Here is a 27798-nt window from a genome sequence, read left to right as displayed (position 1 = left end):
GTTCTCCGGTTTCTTACCACAGTCCAAACACATGCAGATTTGGGGATTAGGAAAATTGGACACTCTAAATTGGCCGTGAGTGTGAGAGTGGATGGTTGTTTATCTTTATGTGGACTAGTGACCTGTCTGGGGTGTACCCTGCCTTACGCCCTATGCCAGCCACGACACTCATGTGGAGGATAAAGCGGTAGAAGAGTGAGTGAGTGAGTGAGTTATGGCCCTTTTCCACTATGGTCCCAGCTCGCACGGCATGACACGGTTTAGGTTGGTTTTCCACTACAAAAATAGTACCTACTCAATGTGGGCGGAGTCATCTCTGCACGGCTGCATGAAACTGCCATGACTTCGTTTTACACTTGACACACACAAACGAGTAACTAATGACTTGTAAAGCAGTTATTTTGTGAATCGTTAGAATCAGTTCATTAAAACGATTTGTTCAGTACTTCCTCCATGACCGGAGAATAGACTGTCTGTCTGACAGAGTCACTGCTACAGTTCCCACTGCAGGGTTATACCCAAAAATAACGACGACCCTGGTACACACATACAAAAACGTGGTAAAATTTGTTTGGACTGATGAGAGAGGAACAGATTTCATGCTTAAAGAATTGGTTAATTTGACTTAATGGGTGGTAGAAATACATGCTAACAACTAGCTGGAGGCCAAACTAGAAGATGCCTTATACTATCAAGCTTAAAAAGGGGGCGTTTCACTGTTTAGTGGAGCATAATTCAATAAATCTATTCCCCACTCGTGCTTGTATTCTGGGACAAGGGCAGTCGTCCAGTTGAACGGCATAATTGAGGCACAGCCATACAGTAGCTCGACTCGGAAACAGCAATTCGGCTGTTGCTCCTTTTGTCGTTGTCTCTCATCCTTGCAAATATCACCTCATCACTTTTAATTAGCTGCGTTGTGGTGAGTGGCAGACTGAAAGCTGAGGAAGGAATTGATAGTTGCCCATGTTCCCCTTAGTCTGCCTCTGATTGGTTGAGAATTACAAAGATTGTTCCTGTCTTTGCAGACATTGTTGTAAAGCAATGTTTAGCACAAAGTAAAATGTGTACATTTGTAGGGAGGCCTTTATAAAAATGAACTCTTAACTGGATTTGTCTGTACATATACTCACTAACTTTAACCATTTCACATTTGGCACTTGGAAGTGTTAATTTGGTACCTTTTGAGGCATCCATATTTGTCAGATTAAAATTCCAGTGCCTCAGTGATGATTCTGGTCATAATAGTGAATAAAAGTATTGAGACTAAGGGTGCAACGATTAGTGGAATACGTTGGTTACACCATCTTGTCACGGCCCCTGAAGAGTCAAAGTCTCTATTGCATCATCTTCTCCAGCAGGCTCATTTATAGAGAGCACCTAGTGCCAAATGGTAGTGACGTCACCCATAAGACTCTCAACTTGTGTTTTGAAGCCTAAAGATTCACGATTTACCCAGCACCTAGTTGAGATTTTGCACAGACATCACCTGCAACCAAGCCCCTATTGGAAGACGGTGTCACCATTTATGTGCCGTGCTTCGTCTTTTTTTCTCTGAAATGTAAACGTGCTTTTCAAAATGGACATCACCGCGCTATTGAAGAGGCCAAAAGACCATTTACTCCTCAGGAATATGTTTACCGCTAATTTTCCCACAGACTACCATTCAAACTGAGTTATTTTTGCAATCTGCGGAGTTGTCCCCTGGTTGCTATTCAGCATTGGCCCTTTTTGTATTATATCTGATGGTCATTTACACTGTACATGCCTGGGAAAAATGAGCAGTGACCAAATGATTCACAAATGCGCTAAGCCAGAAGAAATCAGTACCACATATGACAGTCCTAAGAGAGCAGTGGGAAACTGAAGAAAGCTGTTGGCCATAAAACCAAAACAATGAGCAGCAGAAGCTAGAATGCTCCACAGAGCTGAGGGGATAAGGAGAGTTGGGTGATAATTCTCAGTGGGCATGAGCAGTTCTTTTTAGATTTCACTTAGCCACGTTTATGTCTGCCATCCACGCAAAAAAATTCCCAAAGTGGAGAATTTTGGAAACACTGGTGGCCCGATTTTCACTTAGAAACTCAGGGTCTACATTTTGGTCCCTCTCAAGACATTTCAAACAGACGGCTGAGTCTCAGTAGCCGTGTTACTGTACATATTTTTTAGCGTTTCCATTAGGAATTAGGGAAGTACCAAAATAATGAATTTATTTGCACCCTTTCTTTAGTACCAGAGTTAAATGGTATGGTAAGGTCAGGGTGGAGCTAAACTGTGAGACAGCAGTCTCACTTTACTAGCGCAATGTCACTGTTGCCTCCATCTGTCTTGACGTAAAACAAATGTGTGCAGTGCAGAGAGAGATTTGTGTGGCCTGATCAGCACTGTGTGAACGCATAAGACGACGGTTTGAAGCTAATGTACATTTGTTTGTTTTCACGCACTAGTGTTTTAAGACTTTTGCTAACAATACACTTCAAGAAATCCCTGCTTTGATGGCTCGATGAGGCTGTCAAAGTTTGAACATGAGTCTTGTTTTTATTTTGCCGTTTAAGATTATTAAAGGGGAGAATGAATAACAGTTGTCGGCATGCAGGCACACTGCTGTGGTACTTGAAAATAAATCAAAAGAAATAACTGACATTTGCCAGAAATTTGCAAGACAACATAGTTAATTGAAAGAATCATTAAATAACTACTGGCTCTGACATGTTTATCTTGTATCAGTGGATTTTTTTTTCAGATGAACTGTTCCCACAATAAATGTTTAATTTGCCAAAGCCTTTTAAAATGCAAAGGGGAAGACAACATAAAAAAGAACTTTTAAAGGATTTGGAAATGCACAGTTAGCATTTCCATTCCATCCATCCATCCATCCATCCATCCATCCATCCAGGAGGGTCGCAGGGGGGCGATAGGCAGGGCACATCTTGGACAGTTTGCCAGTCCATCGCAGGGCCACATATAGAGACTAACAACCATTCATCCATTCACTCTCACACCCACACCTATGGTCAATTTAGAGTGTCCAATTTACCTCGAATCCAGGTCTTCTTGCTGCAAAGGCAAGAGTGCTAACCACTACACCATCCTTGTGGCCCATTTCCATTACAAAGATTACCAAAATAACCTGACCCAACCGTTCCCTTCTTTGGTACCCTTCTCTTGGTGTACCATAGCAAAATGGTAGGGTTCGGTCAGCTGATTGGGCGACAGAAAAGCATCACTCCCTTGCGATTGGTGTAAACATTCCATGGAAGTCGAGTCTATTTGCATGACAAACAGCCACAAACTTAGCAGGAAAAAAGAGTTGCTGGATGTTGTCCGTTGTTGTCCGTTGTGTCGCTTTCCATGTCAACGTTTGTTGTCGTTGGTGTGACATCCCGCTATGTGGCCATCAGGCACAGCCCTCACCCCGTATGTTCTTCTCAGTTGAAACGCAAGCCTAACCCGGGGCTAACCCCTATTACCCAGTACAATACCATACGGTACCAAATTGAACCATACCATGATGGATGAAGTAGAAATATGTTGATATGAAATGCAACTGAAAATCTGTTTTATTGTTAATGTTAATGAAAGTGGTGACAGTTAATATAAACATTTCTTTTTCACTTCACTCCCAAACTTACAAGCCCATCATAATGTGTGCCGAGACAAGACAGATTGACAAAAGTCTGATTTGAGGTGACACTTGCCAGCGCACCACTGTGAACACTGAAGAGCTAACATTGTGATGATAAGATGATGAATCATGTATATGGAGTCCCCGTTGTGAGAAGAATGTGTTGTTGTTTTCTTGCCTTCTCACACGTAGGTGGTCCTGGACATGACATTTGGAGGCGGCGGCCATAGCAAAGCGATTCTAAACACGGCTCCTGAAGTCACAGTCCTGGCCTTGGACCGAGACCCGACAGCATATTCTCTGGCCCGGCAGTTAGCGAAGGAGCACTCGTAAGTGATTTAATGAAAAACAGCAGCCAGACCAAAACACAAGCTGAAGTTACGATGTGCCCAGACAAATGTTTATACTTCATCATGGCTTGTGTTTTACCATAAGTTTTCACTGTCACAGTTGACAGCGTGACCATTTTGAGCAGTGTTTAGAATGCAGCCATTATTTCTGAAAAACATGCTGTAGGTGTGACACGGTATTGCTGTTCTCCCTGTATTTCTCCCTTCTTGCCTGAGCCCGATCAAGTACTGCTCACTAAGATGCAGCCCCTGAGTTTCAGCATCCAATCAAATCCATTCCTCCTTCTTAACTTAAAGCTTTCTCCCCCCCACGCAAAGCTGGTGGGCCCGGCATGTCATTTGTCAGAGTAAGGGCCCACGCCTGCAGTGTGAGGGAGATGCTGCCTCCCACGGAGGATCTATAAGATTGGGGGGAGAGGGAGGGGCTGAGAACAGGGAGAGTTGAGGACACAATGTGTGTGTGCGTGTGGCGCAGGAGGATGAAAATGAGATGTTCCTAAGACCATGGCGTGGGAAGGAATCCTTTTACGTAGATTCTGGGGAAACCTCTCTCAAGGGAATCTGCCAGAGAAATGTGCCTGTGAGCGGGGAATGACAATTAAGAGAGAGAGAGAGAGAGAGAGAGAATGAGAACACTGTATTCTGTCAGCAGCAATATACCCCCGCTGTAAACCCTTCCACGCCTACTCGTGATGCAAGTTGAGAGAGGATGGAGAAATCTAGCAATTAACCAATATTATTGGAAGCCTGAGTAAAAGACCCTGGCTGCCTACGCAGTGCATCCACACAACAGGGTTAGAGGATTTTCTCTCTTCTCCACTCCCATGTCTTGAGGAAAGTATAACCTCGATGCAAACTGTTGAGTGTTAATGTGAAGGTGAAAGCCCCATTTTTTAATGTGCATTTTAGTTAAAATCTTTAACTCGTGAAAGTAATACTCTAAATTCTATTCACCCATGTCTTCGGTGGGATTTTGTCTCCCGCGTGTTGAGCCTTGCTGTGTTCTCTGCTTTTCATCGCTCTTGTTGCTATGACTTCCCTGCGCTTGAAGCACTGCTGCAGTTGTGCCAACAACAAATGTTATAAATATGAAGAAGGCGCTAAAGAAGTATTGGAAAGCCATGTCGGACTAACACTGGATTTACATGTGTGTGCATGTGGGTCACACCGAGACTGATATCAAATGAGATAATAACTGTTTGTATGCGCTATGTTGCATACAAACGATGTTGGTTTTATTACCTCAGCCAAGCAGGTTACGTGTTCATCGGTAAGTTTTTGACCGAAACATTATACCTTTTGTGATTCTACTCACTAATGACGTCACAAAAAATATTTTTAAGCACATAAAGCTCACAAAAGCACATAACGCTCAGTTAAAATGTAATGTTCCCTTGTCTTTCTTCTTCATTTGTGTTTTTGAACAAGGTGGAGGTAAAGTTTTCAGTGCTCTTGTAATTGCTTGATTTATTGGTGTTGGCAGAAATTTCATGGAAGCAACATAAACTTGATGTATGTACTAAAACTTAATAGTTTTAGATATAAGATATTGGAGACATCATCTTGGCCATCAGGCAGTCAATGACCTGGCGTAGCACTCGATGTCGGTATGGATAAGAACCCCTGACGGCGGCTTTGCGGTCAATTCAGCATGTTGACGTGGCATCGGAGAGTGATAGAGCGATCTCTGTGATTGGCTGTTTACCAACCAATCAGAGACGTGTAAAAGATGAAGCAAGGCAACAACTATGGCAACTTTTTTTTCCTCCTTCCTTTAAGGAAACACCAAGGGCCAACAACACCAGATCTTCTGCGTAGACATTGTCAAATTTGACGTTGCTGTGCTATCAGGAGTCTGTCCGTCTGTGTGTTGACTGAGTGCAACTAAGTGTGCTCACAGCGCCCATCATGGCTGTCAACGGTACTGCAGGGCCGTTGCCGGATTCAACCCATCAGAGTTCCCTGCACACTTTAAGTCCTTAATCCAGAGAGTCAATGGTCTGGAGGGATACAAATGGCTGGAATCTGTCTTTGTGACAAACATTTAACTCTGGAGTCTATCAGCCAGTGTTGATTTCACGTTAGCATAATGTACCATAACGTTAGCAATAGTAACAGGCAGTGTAATGTAATTAACTGCTCTGTTAGCGTATGTAAACGTTGCCGTGCAGACTTTGTATGTCAGCTAGACTGAGTCCAGCATTTACCAAGGCTGTGTTTCCCTCATGGTGAGGTTCAGTGTGGTACAGTATGGTATGGTTTGGAATGGTAAGGCCCTGGGTCAGGCTTGTGTTTGGACTGAGAACAGTACCTTTACTTGGTAGGCCGGGTTGTGGGCTGTGCCCGATGGCAGCGTAGCGTGATGTTGTACTGGTGCAACGGCAACGACCAACAACGTTGACGTCTGTGGGCGTTTGCCTTGACTTACTGTATATGGGATTTTTACACCAATCAGTTTCTTGATCATTAGGGATCCGGTAAAATGCTCTCCCGTTAGCCCGTTTCAGCATCCTGAAGCACAACAGGTTACACAACAGATTTATGTGTCGTACCTTAGTAGAGGGGGCCACACGGTGGTGTAGTGGTTAGCACTCTCGCCTTGCAGCGAGAAGACCCGGGTTTGAGCCCCGGTTGGAACAAGGGCCTTTCTGCATGGAGTTTGCATGTTCTCCCCGTGTGTGCGTGGGTTCTCTCCGGGTTCTCCGGCTTCCTCCCACAGTCCAAAAACATGCAATGTGGGGATTAGGGTAAATTGGACACTATAAATTGACCATAGGAGTGAGTGTGAGAGTGAATGGTTGTTTGTCTCTATCTGTGTGTGGCCCTGCGATGGACTGGCGAACTGTCCAGGGTGGTAGATGATGACTGACTGACCTTAGTAGAGGTGCACAGCATCGTTGCCTACATGTATCGCTGAAACGATTAATCGATTAATCGATTACTAAATTAATCAACAACTATTTTGATAATCGATTAATCGGTTTGAAGGTTTTTTCATGATAAAAACAAGATTTCCGATTGTTTAAGCTTCTTAAATGTGAATATTTTCTTCATTTCTTTGCACTGGATAACACATAAATCATTAAAAGTTAATCATTTTGGTTTGTGGACAAAACAAGACATTTGAGAACATCATCATTTTCAGGTTTGACGAACACAGATCAACATTTTACAAGGTTTTCTGATATTTACGGACCAAAACGATTAATCGAGAAAATAATCGACAGATTAATCGATAATGGAAATAATCGTTAGTTGCAGCTCTATCAACATGTCCCTTTTTTCAATGACAAAGGGACCGTTCACGTGCAGCATCGCATACATCGTAACAGATGTGCCTGTGGTATTTGAGGGTGCAAACAATCCATAATATAGACTACCACAATGTTGCTGCTAAGGAAAGTAATGTCCTTACACAGGCGCAGAATGTATGTGTCGGTTTCTTGTGAGCTGTTTTTCTTCACCAAAACATGTCAATCTGAGGCACCATCATGGAGTGCAATCATTCATTGCGTTGGGTGACCTTTAGGGCAGTGTCCCGGGCTTAAGAGAGCATTTCTTTCTTATAAGCATCCACCCATCCATCCATCCATCCAACGTTTCTACTTATACATCCAAGGAAGTGTTGATTTCAGCTGCTGTAAATACAGAATTCAGTAATTACCCATCACCCGCAGTGCAACATTTCCCATATCTTCAGCCAACTACCTTGTGAACCAGACTTTTGAATGCATTTTCATTAAAATATAAGTGGAGAACCAGCAGAGAAGCATTAACGCTTACCGAAGACTTGTGCATGAGACTTTGATAATGCCACAAACGAGATGCAAGCCGTCTAGTTTCAAATTCACAGACTTCCTGTAGCTATAACAGTAAATAAATAAGTCATTGAGATTTTATTGCCATGGAAGAAATTAAAATGTTGATCAGAATGCTTTATAAAGACCAGCCCGGGTGTGCTTGTTTCTTCTTTTTCTTTTTTTTCCCTTCATGGGACTGTAGATATTTTCACCACTGCTCCCCTGCTGAAAGCAATCAATCAGTATCTTGTCTTAGGCTTCAGTGACGCAGGTAAAGGAACTGAGCAGGTCAACACGGGAATATTTCAGGCTTGATAAGTGAAGAGGCAGCACCATGTTGAATGAGCATGCACTCAAACTGAGGCTGTTGTGGAGGCTGTTGATGTCCCCACAGAATGTACTCTTATTCCAGACAGACAAGTTCATCCAAGGCCATATTTAGACAGGGAATGGCTTGTGAGGAAATAAAAAAAGAGGTATATTTTATGTTATACGTAAAAATAGGTTGCATTTTATGTTTTAAGTAAAAAAAAAAAATGTTGACGGGTTAGGTGACCTTAAATGTTACATAAAGGGAGAATAAGTACAACGAATAACATTTTTCATTATAAGGACGCAAAATCTAAAAAAAGAATGTTCATAATAATGTATAATTTTGTATATAATGTATCATTTTGGTGCTTTTAAACCTTATAGTATCTGCTAATCTTGTGTATCACTGAATAGCAAAAATTGTTAGACCCTTGCTTTTGCCGAATGTCATAAAAATATATCACATAAGATTGTATATATATATATATATGTATATGTATGTATATATATACATACTGTACATATATATATAGAAATATTAACATGCAAATATTAACATGCATTTAAGTGGCATACTAGCCCTTTATTAGTAATTATTAAGCACGTATTAACACCTTATTCTACATAGCCTTATTCTATTACGACGTGAATTAAGATTAATCCCGATTCAGGTGTTAATACGTGCTTAATAATTTCTAGTAAAGGGCTAGTATGCTAGTTATATGCATGTTAGTAAGCATCTAGTTAATGGTGAATATGTGTACCGTAATACAAAGTGTTACACTATGTATATATGTATACATATATATATATATGTATATATATATATATATATATATATAAAACATGTCCTTCATTCAGGAAATTATGGGCAATTAGCCACTGTTATGTTTACAGCTAAGTCCGTTTAGTCATTTAAACTTGTTAATAACTATTTCATGTTTTTCCACATTTCTTTCCATGCTGAAAATGTACAAAACCGCGATTTCAAAGTCAAGGTACGCGCAGAACGGTCACTTTTGCGTACCGTCACAACCCTATATATCTAATAACTGCAACAGACAACATCACTTTTTGTTGATGGATACAAAACTGGATAAAAGTTTTTGGATGGATAAAAAAATATAAGACATCAAATAAACATAGAACCATAAACAGAAAGAGAACTTTGCAAGGTTTCCAATCCCCATCGCTCATTGTTAATTGGACTCTCTAAATTGGCCCCAGCCATGTCTCCATGTGCCGATCACAAGTGCGGATAAATGGGAATGTTGCGTCAGGAAGGGCATCCGGTGTAAAACTTTCTGCCAAATCAAATATCCGCTCTCCCTAGAGAGGGAGAAGCATTAACAGTTCAAAATTGCAAAGATCTGACACAATAGTGCGCGTCCACGCACACACACACACACACACACACACAAGAGAATTGGGCTCGTTCTCATTCAGAGAGAAATACTTTTAAGGCCTGTTGTTTAGTTTACAAGTGATTTCCTGGGCAGTTGTTATCACGACATGCTTGTAATTCTGAATACAAATCTAGGGTTTGTCTATGTGGGATCTCGGAATATCCGAAAGATTTGCATGATGTCAATGTTGTGGGGTGCTACAACTATAAATAGTGCAGATCTCTTAAGCAATTATGAGCCCACACTTGGACCTCAGCACATACACCACTGAAACTTGTCCTCCTGAATAATATAAGAGCTTACATAAGGCATTTATATCTCCAACTCTGTATCTAAGCCACATAAAGAAGTTAATAATTTAGAAATGTTATGTAACTGTTTTGCATATTTTTAAATCCTTCAGCAGCTTACAAAAACATGTCGTAGAGAACGTTGCAGTGTGTTGTGCACGGTACGTCCGTCACCTGTGTGTGGGTAGCAATCAAAAAGAAGAAGTAATACATATTTTTATTCTCCAATATAATGTAACGTCATCTGATCTGTGGCAAAAATCTGTTTAAATCAAGTTTATTTGCAGCCACAACCACAATATTAACACTGGTCACTTCCCTCTTAAGCAAATACAGAGATTATCCTCTTTGCACATTATATATGTTAGGAAATTGTTGCTGAGAGCATGTGAAAAAATTACAACCATGGAGTAAAGACTGAAAACTATTTTTCTGCAGCTTTTTTTACGGGATTTTTTTTTGGCTCGATGACGCACAGGAGCCAAAGTTAGCATATCTCCTCCTCAAACATTATTAAAAAAAATCTCTTTGCCCTTTATTTGCATTTACTCATTTGTGTCTTACCTGGATGCAAAACCACACAGAAAAAAAAACATTATATTTAAAAATCCTAAAGATGAGTAAACTAGAGAAGAAAAATAATAAGACGAATCTTTCACCTTGCATCCCCTCCTCTCACTAGACTAAGAACACTGTATATTGTTTATCAATATTACATTGATTAATTAATAAAGAAAAAAACACCTTATATCTCCTTATAGTATCCCACTATATCACAATATCTCGTATAGTCACCCCGGATATGTATTGTATCTAGTAAGAATCTTTCACCTTGCATCCACTCCTCTCACCAGACAACGAAAACTGCATATTGTTTATCAATATTACACTGATTAATAAAGAAAGAAACACCCTATATCTCCCACTATATCACAATATGTCGAATAGTCACATGATTATTGCCCTAGTGGTCACAGGAGACACATGCATACAGGATGCATTTTAATACCAGGTGTGAACAGTCATATCCAAGGCTGTTTGACTGTGGACAGATGTTAATACCAGGTCTGAATGAGGCAGCACAGGCCCCTCCCACAGCAAATAAAGCTACGTGGTGTCGCTCAGTCCTAAGCAAGCCTCTTGTCTGCCTCCCAGCTCTCAATCCTCTCACACTAGTTAGTGCACTAGTTGTCAGACACTAGTTGTCTGCAGTCGCTCCAGAGAAGGTTACCAGCTCATGTTCTCTCTATTCCCCAAGTTCAACTTTTGTTTTATTCAGCCCTGCTTTGTGTTACGTTCATTGTAAAGCTGATGCATACATCGGCAGACACTACCATTGGGTAGAGCTCTGTCCCTTTTCTCCTCAAGCCGGGATCATTCTCTGCTTCTGCTACCACGACTGTGAGGAAGTCGTTTTAATGTATGTGGCAAACTGTAAGCCTCTCTTTAGTGAAGTCTCGTATAATAAGGGGCCGATGTTGGCTATTCATTCATGAGCTCTATCAACATCTCCACATCCATGACCTCAGTGTATCACTGCTCAAGCAACTTATTTGCAATTACTGACAATGCCGTATAACTGCAAATACAAGTCATTGTATCAAACTCTCACAACCAACTCCAAGGCAAAGACCGTGCATGCTCACTACTTAATCCGTGTTTCCACCGAGTGGAGTGGTTCGGTTCGGTACAGTACAGTCCGTATTTCTTTGTGTTTTCATTAGGAAGAGTACCAAAATGATCGACACCAACCGTTTCATTATTTTGCCACCCTTCCCTTGGGGTGCCCGAGGAAAATGGTATGGTACAGTCAGGGTGGAGCTAGACCAGGTGCACCCACGACTGTCAGCTGATTGGGCAACAGAAAAACGTCACCCACTAGCGATCAGTGTAAATATCGAGAGGTGCACTGACAATTCGGCCACCCAAATATATCGAAAATGCGTTTTTTTGGCCATTTTCGATTTTCGGCCGAAAGACCTTTAACACCGGAAAAGGAAAGGACGAGGATATTGTGATGATAAAAACGTGCCTGTCTATACCCGCTTAGAGTCTGTCCAAGATCAGTTTGGGACGCCAATAAAACGGTTCCAAAAAGATGTGAGTACATGGTTGAACGGCACCTATTAAATGCTGGATTGTCTTTTTGCGCAAAAGCAGATTATGAACCCCCCCACTTTCACATTCACTCGGATTCCCTGCACTTTATCGCGACTGTACTCGATCCTCGTCTTAAAGATCATTACTTGGAGCGCATAGATCTAGGCTGCGTTGGATACGAAGAAGTGCACAGTGCAAATAAAAGAAAATAAAAAAGGCTCGCCTGTCTGCACCCTCGTTGTCTGATATGTTCGATGAGATCCTCCTAAATATTTTCATGGATTCTTAATTGATTTATTCTTTGAAGCATGAATAATAATCTATACAATTGCAATGCCTTGACTTTAGTGAGGTAAGTTTGGTGTTTTGGTTTTCTGCCAACAATTTTCATTCCGGTGCATCCCTATAAATATCCCATGGAAGTTGGGATATGCAAGCCAGACCAACAAAATCATCAGTACACAACTGCTTGATTTCCCTCCGTTTGAGTTGGGAGGGTCCAACTAGAATCAATTAGGTCGAATAAAATGTAAACACCTCCCCAAAAGGTTCCTGCTACAACTGAATAATCCAGAAAAAATAAAAATTGAGGAGGTGGATATGGGTGTTAATGAGGAGACAGTAACGGAAACTGATTGTGAATGTAATGGGAGGGAACAACAATGCCCTTACTATGGATTTTTCAGCTAATTAATCACTGTGCAGGATAGTGGATAACGGCAGCAAAGCAGTGGAAGGCCCTGGCAGCGTGGGCGAGGTACTCCCTTGCTGTTTTTGTCGTCAGTGGGTTTTGAGATGGAGGACCTGCCAATTTATGTGAATGCCCCCAGTGAAGCTTGAGTGAGTTGTTATTGTATATACATGAAAGAGGCTGGCTTCACATTTGGAGAAAAACACCTGACAAAGGAAAGGTATCAATACCTACACTGGGGTTCTTAAAGTCTGAAGATGCCATTGGAAACTGTGTTTCCCTTCAGATGTTTTTTTTTGTATGCACAAATCAAAAAAACAGGCTCATGGTGAGAAGCATTCACACCAGTCATGTTCTTGTTGTGCTTATAAGAGCATGGACTGCTGAATTTTAAAATACATGCGTCAGACTGTACACATTAAATGGGCAGTTTGGAGAAATCGATGGTAGTATTAACAAAGGTTAATACCATAGACCATTTATAAAAAAGTGTACATAGTCTTCCGGGTTACTGGTTGAGGCTAACCAGGAAGTAAGAATATATTAAATAGCCACCAGGGAATTGAGGGAATTCACTGTTTGCAAAAAGACCTGGAAGTAAATGGGAAAATGAGCCTTCTCACTTGTTCTTCTCACTCGTTTTCTTGATGAGCAGAAGTTTCCATCCATTGTGTACCGCTTTATCCAAACCTCTCGATGTTTACTCTTGTTTGGCCCCTGACTCGATCGGACGTTGGTTTCCTCTTCCTCGCTTCCTCTGACAACGGTTTTCTCTGCTTCTTTTTCCCCGGCTCTGCCATGATGAACTTAATAGCACTATCGATGCCTTGATCTTGATGGGGTATGTGCGTAGTGTCATGGAGACCTCTTGATTCTGAGAACTCTGGGTCGTTAGCCCTGATCTTACAACGCTGGTTTTCCAGATTTGGGGGGGGGCAGACAGCCCCTAATATCCCCGCAACAAGCCATTTAACCATTACAATGACTCTGAAGCTGTTAAATTATGCATATTTCCGCTTTAATACCACATAAGTAGCCCATTTAAGTGTACATAGTCTTCCAGCTTGCTGGTTGAGGCCAACCAGGAAGTAAGAATATACTGAATATCCACCGTGGGTGAATTCACTGGTTGGGAAAATGAGCCTTTTCACTTGGAACTAAATGGAAACTAAATGATAAATTGCATCATACAGTATGAGTAGATGCCAGTGTGACTTACTGTTGGTGTTAGTCAAAGAGGAGACTAGGAGTTGCTAGTGATGCCCGTTGCAAAACCGTTGCATCTTGGTAATACTGACAGCCGTTACAACTGATGTTGTAATGACATGATTTCAGCTTTTTCAATTTGTTCTGAACATCTGGAACTGATCTTAGTGTCAGTACAGAACATGTTGCGGTCCTATTATGATCTATTATCCAATATGTAAACGGTTGATGTAATCATGACCATGACATAGTTGTATGTAACACTTTAGACAAAACTGAGGGTCCTTGCCATCATGAATGGAGGCTTTGTCACCTTGAGCTAGCATATCTTTGCGTCTTTGATACACAACATTTATTTTAGTTTACCTTTCAAACACGGTCAGGTTTTTTATGTTTGTCCACTTTTGTTGAAAATCCATTTTCATATCTCGGAACCAGATGGGCGGAGAAGCCGGTAATGTATAGATTCCAACTTCTGTTGCCTTCTTCTGGCGTCATCTTTGTTCACACAATGTTAAAGGTCACATGAAAAATGCATGAGTGCGGCTGGAGGATCTCACTACTCGTGCATGAAGAGGTGCGTGACTGAGTACATAGTCCTGTCACAGAAAAAGGAGGGATCTCAATAGGCTAGCGAAGGCATCGAGTTGGCTTCCAACCTGGTTTTTCCACCTCTCCGCAATGTTTACACGTATGATGCAGTAAACATAAACCATTATCTATGCATGAAAGAGGAGGCTGTACCGAACGTTTCTATTCAGCATATGTGACGTAAGACCGGACGATGGGAAAGAGCAGTGGTCTTCCTCATTACCCTCGTGTCGTTACACGGACTAATGTGTCCTTGACCGCAGCGACTCACCGTCAAACGGTTCCAGTGGACATCAGAGTGTGGTTGTACCAAGCACTCAAGTGTCGTATGGCATATTCTTAAACTTGGCTGACATGATGGCCAAAATCAAATGGTAAACAGGAAATGCACGTCGCTACTGAATATTTATTAAGATAATGGGCTTTTAAATCAACTAATTTATTTAATACTGACCTTACAGATTAATAAACATTTAAATATGTAAATAGGCAGGCAGGTTAATGGAACAAGATAAGTCACAATAACAACAAAGTAGCATACGCTGTGATATAGACAAGTTATATAGTTACAAGTCGCTTGAGAAGTGTTTCACTTGTTACACGTTGGATTATTTATAATATAATATAATATAATATAATATAATATAACATAACATAACATAACATAACATAATATAATATAATAAAGTATAATATAATATAATATAATATAATATAATATAATATAATATAATATAATATAAAGTAATATGTGTAGGTTCCAGTTCATTTCTATGTTTTTTGATTTGATTCGTTCTTCCTCTTTAACAACAACTTACCGACCATATGCAATATACAATTGTTTGCGTTCGTGCTACGCTGACACAGCAATCTACTCGTGTTAACCAAGTGTTAATGTGATTAAATGTGCTATCTAGTATGTGTCGTTGGTATGTGTTTTCATTCACATGTTTTTACTGTCAGGTCAGGGCACATTTACATTTTTATCATCAAAAAATGGCTCTTTTTCCTTGTTATTGAACATATTGATGCAGTCTCTTCTCCACAATTAAGTTGGACTGAATACTGTGTAGTTTTATCCCAGTTTAAAGAGAAAGAGCCACTCTGTGTCATCAAGCTCCATAAATCCATTCTGTTTTATGTTTTAAATTGAGGAATGAAGCAGCAAGACTTCACACAGTAATTTAACTCATCACCTGTGAATGAGAAGGGCTTTTCTTTCTCCTCCTTCTTCCATTTCCTCTTTAATATTTAATGTTTGTGGGTTTTTTTTTGTTATTCTTGTCTTTCTTTTTGTTTCCATATACATTTTTTTAAATGATAAGGCATTGTGTCATATCCATTGACACATATCTCTCTCTTTTTTTTTTTATTGTAACCCTTTCTCTAGTGGTCGTGTGAAACCATTGCTCGGCCGATTCAGTGAGCTTGAGGTCCCGCTGTCTAACGTGAACATTCAGCCAGGCAGCATTGATGCTGTCCTGGTGGACGCTGGCTGCTCCTCCATGCAGATGGACCAGGCAGAGAGAGGCTTCTCCCTGAGCAGAGATGGGCCCTTGGATATGAGGATGGATGGAGCGAGGTAAGAGATGTGCAGTATACTGTAGAGCTGGAGGTGCCGGCTCACTGGTGCCTTAAAATTGTTTCAGCAACCGCTGGAGCAGTAACGTCAAAGCGGGGGTTAATAAAAACTAAAAGAATAGACAAGAGGGCGGCAACTAACGGTTATTTTCTCGATTAATTGAGTACTTTGGCAGTAAAATGTCACGGAATGCTGAAACATCTGTCTTATTTTGTCTACAAAACAAAATGATTCAGTTTTAATGATTGGTTTGTTACAGAAAACCTGAAAATATTCACATTTAAGAAGCTGAAAAATTAAAAAGCTTGTTTTACTTATACAAAAAAAAGTATTCAGACCAATTAAGCGATGATCGGAATAGTTGACGGTTAATTTAGTAATCAAATAATGACATTTTTTATTATTTATTTATTTTTCTGGTAATTGTCTAAAAAAAAAAAAACAGAAATGGATTACTTTCACAGATGAATAATGTTTAGACATTAAAATAAATTATTAAAAATGTTAACATTATACATAAAGACGCATTATGTCATTTCTACTGCTATGGGTCTCGAAACAATAACAGAAGATCTAGCCTTGGAATCATGGGAGTTGTTGTCCAGAGGCAGAAAACACAGCGAACAACGAGTGACCGTGATATACATGGAGGTGTGTGTGTGTATACGCTGTAAAATGCAGTCAAAGTTCTACTTTTACAAAAGTAAAAATGGGTAAAGAGGGTGACGTCAGTAACAGGCGACCACAATGAGTCCAATATATTCAACATAAATGCGGATTTTTATGGATTTGAAGAGTTTTGGGTTTGTTTTTAGTGCACTACTCAAAAAGTGTGTTGTTTTTTATGTATTTTAATGCAGAAATGTTGCAATTTATATTATTTATAAATCAATTTATATTTAATTGTGTTATAATTTAAATCATGTGGTGTGGTCTTGCACCATAACCTCATATCACTTAGGGTTGATGCGTACGTTTAATGTGGACATGTTAAGCAAAGTCATGTATCCATTTCTGTTATTAATCAAGTGTGTATGTGTGTGCATATTTGCACCTTCAAGTATAGACACATTATTTTTGAAGTGTCTTCATATTGTGCACAGAAATCATCTTCATTTGACTCTCTCGCACTCGGTCTGCTCGTAACTGTCAAACATGAAGGTTTTCAGCTGCATCTCTCCGGATTGTCAGGATTCAACGCTGTCAGCAAGGGCGTGACGTCAAGCGGCTTAATTGGGCTTCTCTTTGTGCGTAGGTACCTCGACATGCCCTGCGCTGCTGACGTCGTGAATACCTTGGATCAACAGGCTCTTGCATCTATCCTCACTGCATACGGGGAAGAAAGATGCGCCAGGAAAATAGCTTCAGCCATTGTGAAGGCACGCCGTGTCAACCCCATCACCAGGACACAGCAGCTGGCCAGCGTGGTGGCAGGTAGCTACACACTATACTGATTAATCCCCCGCAGCATTGTTGAGGCTGTAAGGGAAAATAAAACACGAGTGGAGTTATTAAGGTTGTCTCCCGGTGGGATGTATTCGTCTCAGAAAATTACGTGGACTGTGGTCTCAGTCGTCATCACTGTTTCCTGCCTCGTCTTCGCTGTGTGCCTGTCTTGCACACCTTCCTTTGAGAGATAAAGAGGCAAAGACAAAGCTGGAGGCGGCAGGATCACAATGTGGCTAATGCCTTGAAAACAAATACGTAGTAAAGTCCCTCTCCCTCTTTTTTTTTTTTTTTTCCCATATTGCATCCTGCTTTCCCTTTTCCCCTCTCTCCTTTCCCCTATGTCTCTGCTCACAAATACACAGACACACTTGACACAAAATGCAAACACCCACATATGCTCACGCACGACACATTTGTGCATAAAGCCAGGATTACATTGTTTGTCTTCACTGATTGTTTTTTTTTCTTTCGTTTTAGCTGTATGCCTCAAGATTTGAGCTGCTGAAGGAGTGAGATGTCATTTCAGTAGTTATTGCACAGAGCAGTATGTGCGTCAGTGTCACCCTGGGAGAACAGGTGTGAGTAAGAGCAGCAGTTTGATCTTTTTTGAAAAGCAAAGCACGTCATCAGCGCCGATGTTTATTTGGAACAATCCAAGAGCTCTTGATTTAAGAAAGTTCCAGGTGTGGCTCTATTAGCAGTTGAGATTCTGACAGAAATAATGCACAGTTATAGGAGACATGATGGAGGGGAGGGGGGGGATTTTTGTCAAATCAGATCTTTTCTATCAGACTGTCTGAACTGTTAATTCCAAGTACTCAAATTGGATTTGTGTCCTAATATAACCATCCTCTCTGCATGGGTTGCTCTGGTAACGATGTAGGCGTAGTCACGTTTGTGGCGTGGCTTTGAAACACAGATGCAGGAGAGGAAAAAAACAAAACAAAAAAAAAAACAACCGAGATGCATCGCTTTGCTCTCCAAACAACCGCCCTGTCAAGTCGTGGTGCAAGAACTCCATCGCAAAAAAAAGGCAGAAGTGCGATGGAGGAGTTCTCCTCCACAGTCTCTGCTGCAGCATGAGTGAATATTAGCAGGGTTTTTGCTGTGAGTTGTGTTAAGAGTGACGCAAAAAAAAAAAAAATTCAGTTTTGAATAACATTCTACTAAAATCCGAGTCTTTTTTTTTTTGCTATCCAGGCTTTTAAATAGTCGAGAATGTGAAATATGAATGAAATATTCTGTAATATATACACTTAAGTAGCTAAATTGGCTGACTGGCATTGGCAACAGCGCCCCCCACGACCCACATGTGGATGTAAAGCGGTAGAAGATGGACGGATGGTTATAATATTAGACATTGCACAAATTCAATTGTATTTTAATTTTATGGTTGCGTGACATCGATAACCCTCAACAAGGATGAGCAAAAATGACCCCAAACCAACCAAGCAGGAAAAAAACACACGTTCCCACTGTAAATTATGCAAAACAAACAGACAAAAGCATGTTAGATTTTCCACACAGGAACATGGATCAAAAGGGACCGTGCTGCGACTCACAACTCACACACACACACACACACTTGAAACCAGGCAGTGGCATATGAGAGACTCAGATGAACCGCGGCTGATGTGGAGATGTAAAGGCGAGGTGAGCGAGAGATTAAAAATAAAACATCATTAATATCGCGTTTGTTTATTTTACCGCCGGAGTTTTGAAGCACTTAGTGGAGCCGTGCACCCAGGATAACTGGTGCTGTCAGAAAGTCAAAGGGTGGTCATGTTTACTGCACTCGGCATGAAGTTAACTAACAACTATTCCTAGCATCCTATTATTCGAACCATCCTCACTGTATTTATAGCCTGAAACTTTTGCACAGCACCATCTATGTAGAACATTTTTCTTGTGTTTGAGCATCAATCTGAAATCTGACTCTTTACTGTATGTTTCATCTACTATTTCCAAACCTTCTTGTATCTGTAGGCATTCAAATACTCCTATAGTCACTCTTTGTCTCCAGCTGGGATTTCTGTACATTTGGCAGTTATATTTTTGGCTGTTTATCCAGTGTGTTGTACATACCAACCCATGTCCCTCGGAGGGCGACTGATATTGGACGATTCTGCAGAAAACGGTCCGAATGTGTTGCCAGTGTTCATTGTCAACACAGAAGGCTGAGTAATGTTTGTGTTGTACTGCTCGAGGAAAAGAGTGTGTGAAGGAAGGCTGGTCGGGTGACACAAAAAAACAAGTTTGAATGAATACGACACGTTATGCCTTCAAAGAAAAGCCTTGTTTTGCTGCCTGTGACGCCACTTTCACCACCTATCTCAGGTGGCGCTAACAGCTAAGCTAACACTCAAGCACGCAGGTTTGTTTGTTACTTTGTTATGGTGAACTAACAAGTTGTGGCCTCCATTTTCACATCAAAATGACATAATGCCCCGGTTGAATTTTTCCGATGGCAATAACTGTCTGATGTGCTTTTAGGCTGTATATTTCTAACTAGTATTTTCAGCTCCCGCTACCCTCTTTTAAGTTAGAAAGGTTTCAGATTAAAAGTAAACACCCCTACTCTACTGTGTAATACAGGGGCCTCATGCTCAAATGACCTGGGGGCCACTGAGCATCTGTTGTGGTCAGGAGGGGGCCGGTCAAGTGGAAAGAATCATGATTTGTGACAATCTTTCTCAGAATTTCAAAATAAAAGCATTTGTTTTTGATATGGAACAGCACACAATGAGAAATATGTTCATGATGCAGTATCCATAAATAAATAAAAACAGGGGCAGTGCATAGCCAAGAAAAAAGGGATCTTGGCTTTTAACCGGAGGGATGCGGGTTCGGGTCCCCACCAGGTCAACGGCTGGAGTGCCCCTGAGCAAGGTACCCAGTCTCCATTGCTCGTTGTTAATTGGACACTCTAAATCAATAATCTAGTCTTCTTCACTCTAGCTCCACCCTGATCTTACCGTACCATTTTACTCTGGTACCCCAAGAATGGAACGGTGCTGGGGCTAGTGATTTTGGTACTATTCCTTACATAAATAACGGAAATCCAATCCAACTTTATTTATAAAGCACTTTAAAAACAACAGCTGAAACAATGTGATTTACATCATAGATAAGTAAAATATAGAAACATTATATACCTAATACATTACATGTCTTAAATGATGATTTGAGAACCTGGATGAAGAAACAACATATCTCGTGGCCCATATACACTGGTTTTCACCTGGAAAAAAACAGGGGCCTTAAAGTTCAAGAGATTTAGAAACACATCAGAGACAGCTATTCAGACAAAACCATGTCTTACACCTGCAAGACAATAAAAGTCCCACAGCTACTAAATATGACAAATACAGAGGCCTGTACAGTGTGAGACGTGTGATTAGCGTCTTGATTTTACTAAACATTGGACATGGGGAAAATGATTTGTAGATGCACTGTTATTCTCCCTTGAGTGATTATGCATGCAAAAAAAAAAATCACATTTGATCCATTAGCCATTATAGAATAGAATCAGCTTTATTTGCCAAGTATGAGTGCACATACAGGGAATTTGACTCAAAAAAACAAAAAAAGAAGACCCGACAAGGACAGTAAACGGGCAATTGAGCAGGGAGACATTTTAAATGTAATATAAATATATACTGTACACAGTGTATTACATGTAAAACTAGCAGAGCATCATGATTTTATGAAGCAAACATTAAATCATTCAGCTCTTCAAACTCTCTGGTCGTCAACGCTTAAAAAATACTTAGGGCGACAGGCGTGATGCAAAGCCAGTGAAGAAAAGTTGTGCGACATCGATTCCGTATCCGTTCTGTGCGACGCACTCAGCTCCTGTTTCCTCCTAACTACCCGATTCCCACGTCGTGTACACATCCTAATCTCTCCTCGCCTCGGCGGATTTCGTCTCCAGGACCTTTTGAGAGATGAATTAGAGGCGGAGAGCCCAGGGTGTGGTGAGGCCAGAGCGGGGCTGGTCCGTGCTGTGCAGGCATGGTATTGATTGCAGTGTGAGTCACACCTTGGGCTGTTTAGTGCAGGAGGAGAGAAATGCCACATCACTCACTTCTCTATTTTATTGCTGTTTCTCCAGCTCTATACGAGTCTCTAGTTCTTCTGTCTGCCGTGCGCTGGTTATTTGATGATGTGAGGCTTCTCTAACTTTACTGTCCTTCAGTTACTGCTTTGACCCCTAACCTCCACGCGACCACGTTATTGATCTTGTTTAGTGCCTTAAAATCCCATGCATGTTATTTATCAAACAGGTGCTTGTCTCTGCAGTTGGCCAAGCCTTTCTTCTCGAGTCTAAGTGCATTTCGAGGAGGAGATATGCACGGAGAACCCTTCATGCAAAACCGCTCAGGAATATTAAAGAGTGAGGGTTGTGCTGAGGGAACGGAGAGACATAAATCACCCTTCATTTTACAGACAGCGGGTCATGACTGAGTGCACCAGCCACAAGCGATAACAACAGCAATCACTGCTCAATAGTTCAGTGTTTTTCTTCCTTAACAGTTTAACGGGGCGCGAGGAGAAGTTGTTGTGCATTCAGTGAGATTTATCTTGAACTTGAGAGATCACGGGAGACGTCTGCTTTTCACTCGACACACGGAGCCTCCGATGGACCCGTCTCATCTTCCTTTGTCCTTTCTTCTTTGTTGTCTTTACAAATGTGTTTAATCGCTTCTATTCACACTCAAATGGCTCTGCTAATCAAGCGAGTTATCGGCTTCACCTCCTATCAGTATTAGTGGGAAAAGCAAGACCTGACATGAAGACGGTGTTGGGGAATTTTGCTATCGGGGTTGTTTTTTTGTTTTTTTTTAAAGGAAAAATGAAGAAGGCTCTTCAGTCTGTGACGAGTTAAGGTTAAATTCATTTATCTGACGCAACGTGGAGACAGACGTGTAGGAATCAGTCGTCAAGATGACACGTATCATCGTCCGTGTCATGAACTTTACCATTTTTCATTAGAAGCAGGAAGACGCTCATTTTCGACTTGTTCATTATCGATATTTTTGTTTCACTCTGCACAAACAACATGTTCTAACAACTTATAATTGGCTCTGTGTTAATATTAAGCAATATTTAATAATGCTAAAGATGTGGCACCAATGCCTAATGTTTGATACTACAATATGCGTTCATTTTGAATGTTTGTAGTGGAACTCACTTCTAGCAACTTATTTTTTGAATTTTATTATTTTTGATCAATGGAGAGATTGATTGAAAAGGTAAAAATACAAAAATATTAACCACAGTAACGTCGTCACTGAGCTGCATGGCGGTGTTGTTTTCTGATTCCTCTCATTTTTAAGCATTTTTACTTGGATTCACAAATCCTGGCTCTACCTGCTCATTTTAGTGATAGATTATAGATTCCAGCCCTGCAATTTGTAATTATTCTCAATTAGGGAGAAAGAGAAAGTCGCCAGGTAAAAATAGTATCTGGTACCAGGTACTATTTTTAGTACCTGCTCCGCTGAGGTTCCAAAACCGTGCTGAGTAGGTACTATGCGATGATTGGTCAGTTTGCCGGCCACTGACTGGCCAGAGTGCCGTCACAGGAAGAGACGTCCCACACACTGTAGATCACTTAAAAACTACTCAACAATCCTAAAAACGTGGGTTATTCTCCAACAACTACCAGGGAAACCTCTATTTAGGGACAGTGATAAAACGAAGGCACCACAGTTTCACCCACCTGTGCCGTGCCGTGCCGTGCCGTGCCGTGCCGTGCCGTGCCGTGCCGTGCCGAGGTGAGGTGAGTAGAGCCAGTGGAAATACGCCACAACTGGACCAGTAAAGATTTCAACCATTTCCGCCTCTTTAAGTGTTATTCACACGCTGATAATAACACCTGTAGGACAAAAGTCAGGGTATTGGTCGGTGTGTTTTTCAGGTTTTCCAGCAGCTAAAGTTTAATTTTAGAAATTGCTTCTGGAATTAATCCGTAGAACAAGTTAAAAATTGATACTGTTGAACTAAATTTAACATCATTTTTGTCTTATTCCTTCACCGGCCAAACTGTGTGAGGCCTTCTTTCTCCAGTGAAAAAACAATGACTTGCTTTTGCATTTGTCCCAGCACTGCTGCTGAAGTTTCTGTCAGAGTAATTCTAAAATGTCTTAATTCTGTGGCGCTTGCATAGTTCTTCTTCTTTCGAGGGGGAAGTCCACGCGTGAAGCATTCTTTTCATGTAGGCACACATGTTAACTGATAAAAGTGACCACACTGGTGCACATGGAGTCACATGTGTTTCATGTCGGTGAAAAATGATCTTTTTTACCACTTTTCCGACGTCTATATCTGTCGCTGATGTCACAAACGCAGCACGTCAAAGTGTTTCCCTGAATTCAGTCTCTCTTTCTTTTTTTTTGTGAATAAAAGATGAAAGCAGGAAACCTAATTTAATACCCTCATTGAACAGCGTCTGAGTCATTGTGGTAATTAAATAGCTTGTTGTGGGGAGATTGCGGCCTGTCTCCACTCCCCCCCCTACTGTCAATTAGCTGGAAAATCAGCCTCGCAAGATCTGGAGTTGTAAAAAAAAATATGTCATCCAAAACTGTAGGGGGAGCTCCATAGAGATAAAGGCAAAGCTTGCAAAGTGCCACTTTAATTTATGCCAAGTTTTAAAAGTATATTTTTATGATTTTCACAGGCCTTTGTCCTCTCCCTTGTGTCCTCATGTCCTCCTTCACAAAACCCCTAGACCTTATGTGTGGTCCTCCTCTTTTCATCCTGCCCGGCAGTCTCCATCTTCATCATCCTTTGTCCAATAGAATCACTGTCCCTCCAGCTCTGACACCCGAGAGAACTAAGAGACCATTGATTACTTTTTTTGAAAATATAACTGAAAAGTAAGTACATTTTAAAAAAAAACACTTACCCTAATAATCTAGAATAATCTATATTATTCTAATATCTTTATTTTAGCCGGAAATAGTAAAGTAATCTTTGATCTTTGCGAAGTCTTTTATTGTGAAGTCTATGTGTTCAGGGTTGTGGTCTTAAGTCAAGATTTAAGTCACTTAGCCTTCTCACTTAACTTACAGCTAAAACCCAATTACCCAACTAAAACAATTAAGCCATTCTTGTGTAAATACAATTAAAAATAAGGAAAAAAAAAAAGGTCTGAAGTGACCTTTGGCCCCCCGGAAATCTTCACACTATCAAATCCGGCCCTCGTTAAAAAGAGCGTTTGTAATTTGTCTTTACTCTAAGGGGCAAATAAGGAGGACGATGTCCCCTCCTATGGCAGAGAAGAGAGAGAGGACATGAAATAAGACATGTCAGTTAATGCCATAAAAAATAAATTCTTTCCAGACCATTTACTGCATGTCACTCTCCGATTCCCCATACTTAAAAATAGTTTGGGTATGATGCTTAGCATAACTAGCTGACTAACAACAGCAGTTGAAGTTTATTACTGCGGACAGGCAGCAACCTTCCACCTCCACTGCTTGTGTGTTTGTTTTTTTTTGTGTGTGTTTTTCACCCTGCACTCGTACCAACGAGAATATAAACGAACCATGTTTCCTGAGTGACAGGTCAGTGCCGGCTCCTGTGGCTGGAAGACGACGGTGTACAGTTTTCCTGGGATTGAACTGTGAAAAGTGACGTTTTTCCTAGTGTTTTTGATTGGAATTTAATTTTTTCTGATTTAGTTGAGTTATTTTTGACTTGTCCCGTTTTCTTTTAAGTCGTATTCACACCAGAAACCTCTAACTCACGAATACTAGTTTGTTTGCTCGGAAAGTCCGGTTCGTTTGGGGAGGCTTTGACATTTTGCACTGTTGGATCTTAAGAAGGTTTTAAGTAGTGCTTCAAAATGCAAAAAGAAGAAATTCTCGTGAAATTTGAGTAAGCAATTTATTGCAAACAAGCAATAAACTGAAATAGGCTGTTCATCAGCTGATCAAAAGCCTAAATCTTCGCAAAAATGTGGATTCAGTGCCATTTTCTGTCAGGTATCCACACTGTTATGACCTCCTGAAGGACAAAGGCAAAAAAAACTTTCTTCCACCTTTCAAAAAAACTTGTGCAAACTCCAAACGAGGCCTTTGAAGACGTTTTTTTGTTCTTAAAACCCTTCTCTCGCAGATGCCGTCTAATGGTTATGTTCTAGTTCTATATTTTGCTTCTGTCTGACTTTGGTTTTATACATTAAATGGATTTTTACCCCCGTGTTGTCCCGGAGAACTCGCTCACTCGGATGTCATTCAGAAATTTGAACAAAGGCAGCTGGGCAGGACACGGGAAGAGGACATGTGAATTCTGATTTCTTTCAGGAAAATAGCCAGAGTTTTCTCTAAATCACTGTCATGACGTCACGGTGGTTTCACGAGTAAGTTGAAATAGCTTGTTTTTGCATTTCCATGTGTCAATAAAACAGAAGGAGATATAGAGTAACCGTAAATCCAGTGCTTCCGACTTGATTTGATGACTCTTTGATGATTCGTTTGTCTCTAGGATCGTTTCCCGCCGCCGTCGCCGCCGCGCACACGGATCGTCTCCACAGACCGGCGCACGTGGCCACGAGGACGTTCCAAGCCTTGCGCATCTTCGTGAATGACGAGCTGAACGAACTCCTCGCCGGCCTGCGCGCCGCCCGGGCGCTGCTGCGACCCGGAGGACGTCTGTGCGTGATCACCTTTCACTCGCTGGAAGACAGACTGGTCAAACGTTTCCTCAAGGGAGAGGATTTGTCCAAGCTGGACCACTTCAGCCCGCGCAAGGAAAGCAAGAGGAGGGAGGAGAAAGTGGGGGATGGAGAAGGAGACGGCAGAAGCGCTGATTGGCTTCCTCTGCGAAGGAAAGTGATCACCCCAGAAAAGGACGACGTGAATGAGAATCCGCGAGGACGCTCCGCTAAACTCAGGGCGGCGCTCCGATGTTGATGCAGACGGTGGTGTAAAGTGGTCACAATGATCACGACTGTCTTGTTTTTGTTGGTAGGAAGCCAGTAAAGTTTGCTGTCCTCTTTTATGCATGACTGACTCTTTTCTCTTTGTTTGTTTCTCAGGGCACTGATGGGTAAGGAATAAACCTTCCACACAATAATGCCACTGGCTCAGGTTGAAGCAGAACTTCACTTTTTTTGACGTTATCTCTACGGAGCTCCCCCTACAGTTTTGGAGTATATATTCCGTTGTAAACATCATCCATTGGCATATATATATATATATATATATATATATATATATATACATATATATATGTCTAAAAACAAAAGTCAGAACCTAAAAGTTCACTTGCGTCGAGCATTCGTTTACTTTCAGTTTCTGTTGATTTTATAAAATCCCTGCTCTGACTTTTCACAATTGCTGTTTTCTCGTCAGCAATACTTTCTGAAACTAAACAAACAACTAGGTGCAGATCTTTTCGTTTTTTATTTTTCTGAAGACACCTTTTTTTATAATCCTGAACCTATCCGTATTTGAGCCACAACCAAAATCTAATAATTGCATGGGGTGATTAATCCACATTATTATAATTTTGGTTATGGAATTAGATTTGTGTCAATATTTTCAAACAACACTTTTTTAAGAAGCCAATAAAATATAGATTTATTCATTCAAAAATATTGTATTTTATTGTTTGAATTTTTTTTTGATTGTGGGCGGGCCTTAGGAAGCTGCCTGCTGATTGGCTACTGAGTTTTGGAGCGACAGCTCAATGGACCGGAAGTAGTCACAGGCTTGGAGTCGCTGTCCGTCTGGAACTCCTTCCCCAAGTTTTCCCGGTCGACATCCGACGAAAATGTAAATATCTTAACAATTTTTTTTAATTATAAACGGTAGATACTTACAATTATTATGTAGTGTATTTTCAAACAATAAAATACAATATTTTTGAATGATTAAATCTATATTTTACACAAACTGACACAAGTCTAACTCCATGCAACCCTAGAACATTTCATTCAAATCTGTCCTTTACTTTTTCTATTATTTACATTCAGTACAATTCAAGTACACAACCAAAAACATAACCTCCATGGTCGAGGTTATGAGAAGAATTATACTATAATATGCTTGTTTTAAGTCTTCCTATAACTTTGCCTTAGCACACTCTAATGTCAACACAAAAGTATATAAAATCCTGTTAAAGTTTGCGACGTTTACATAGATGTGATTGTGTTTTCTATGCCAGAATAAAAGTGTGACTGTTTTTTTTATTTTGCTGTTGCCTCTGTTGTTTGTCCTAAATGAATGAATATACAGAGAATTATTAACAGGGTTTAAATTGACTAAAATTCGGCTTTTCCTTTACCAACTCCTCTGGTTTGATCCCCACTTTTTATAGATGGCAAACTATCGTGACCAAAATCAAGATGAGAGCTAATTTTACAGCCATATCTGTAACACCT

At 40.7% G+C, this 27798-nt stretch overlaps 1 protein-coding gene across 2 annotated transcripts in view; it reads left to right on the top strand.

Annotated features, from left to right (window-relative positions):
* Positions 1-27383, top strand: part of mettl15 (methyltransferase 15, mitochondrial 12S rRNA N4-cytidine) — a 52445-nt gene extending 25062 nt beyond the window's left edge. Inside the window, exons 3-7 of one of the 2 annotated variants that reach the window (XM_058629038.1) lie at positions 3818-3954; positions 15762-15953; positions 17209-17387; positions 25899-26334; positions 26452-27383. In XM_058629038.1, coding sequence (XP_058485021.1) covers positions 3818-3954; positions 15762-15953; positions 17209-17387; positions 25899-26326 — 936 coding nt within the window. In that variant the 3' untranslated portion in view covers positions 26327-26334; positions 26452-27383. Of the gene's footprint in view, positions 1-3817; positions 3955-15761; positions 15954-17208; positions 17388-25898 lie in introns of both variants that reach the window. The other variant, XM_058629037.1, reaches the window with a different exon arrangement.
* Positions 27384-27798: the final 415 nt, after the last annotated feature.

Source organism: Solea solea, chromosome 5 (genome assembly GCF_958295425.1).
Source record: "Solea solea chromosome 5, fSolSol10.1, whole genome shotgun sequence".
In the NCBI taxonomy this organism is placed as follows: domain Eukaryota; kingdom Metazoa; phylum Chordata; class Actinopteri; order Pleuronectiformes; family Soleidae; genus Solea; species Solea solea.
Note: the sequence above shows the minus strand (reverse complement) of the source record. Positions and strands in the feature narration are given on the sequence as shown.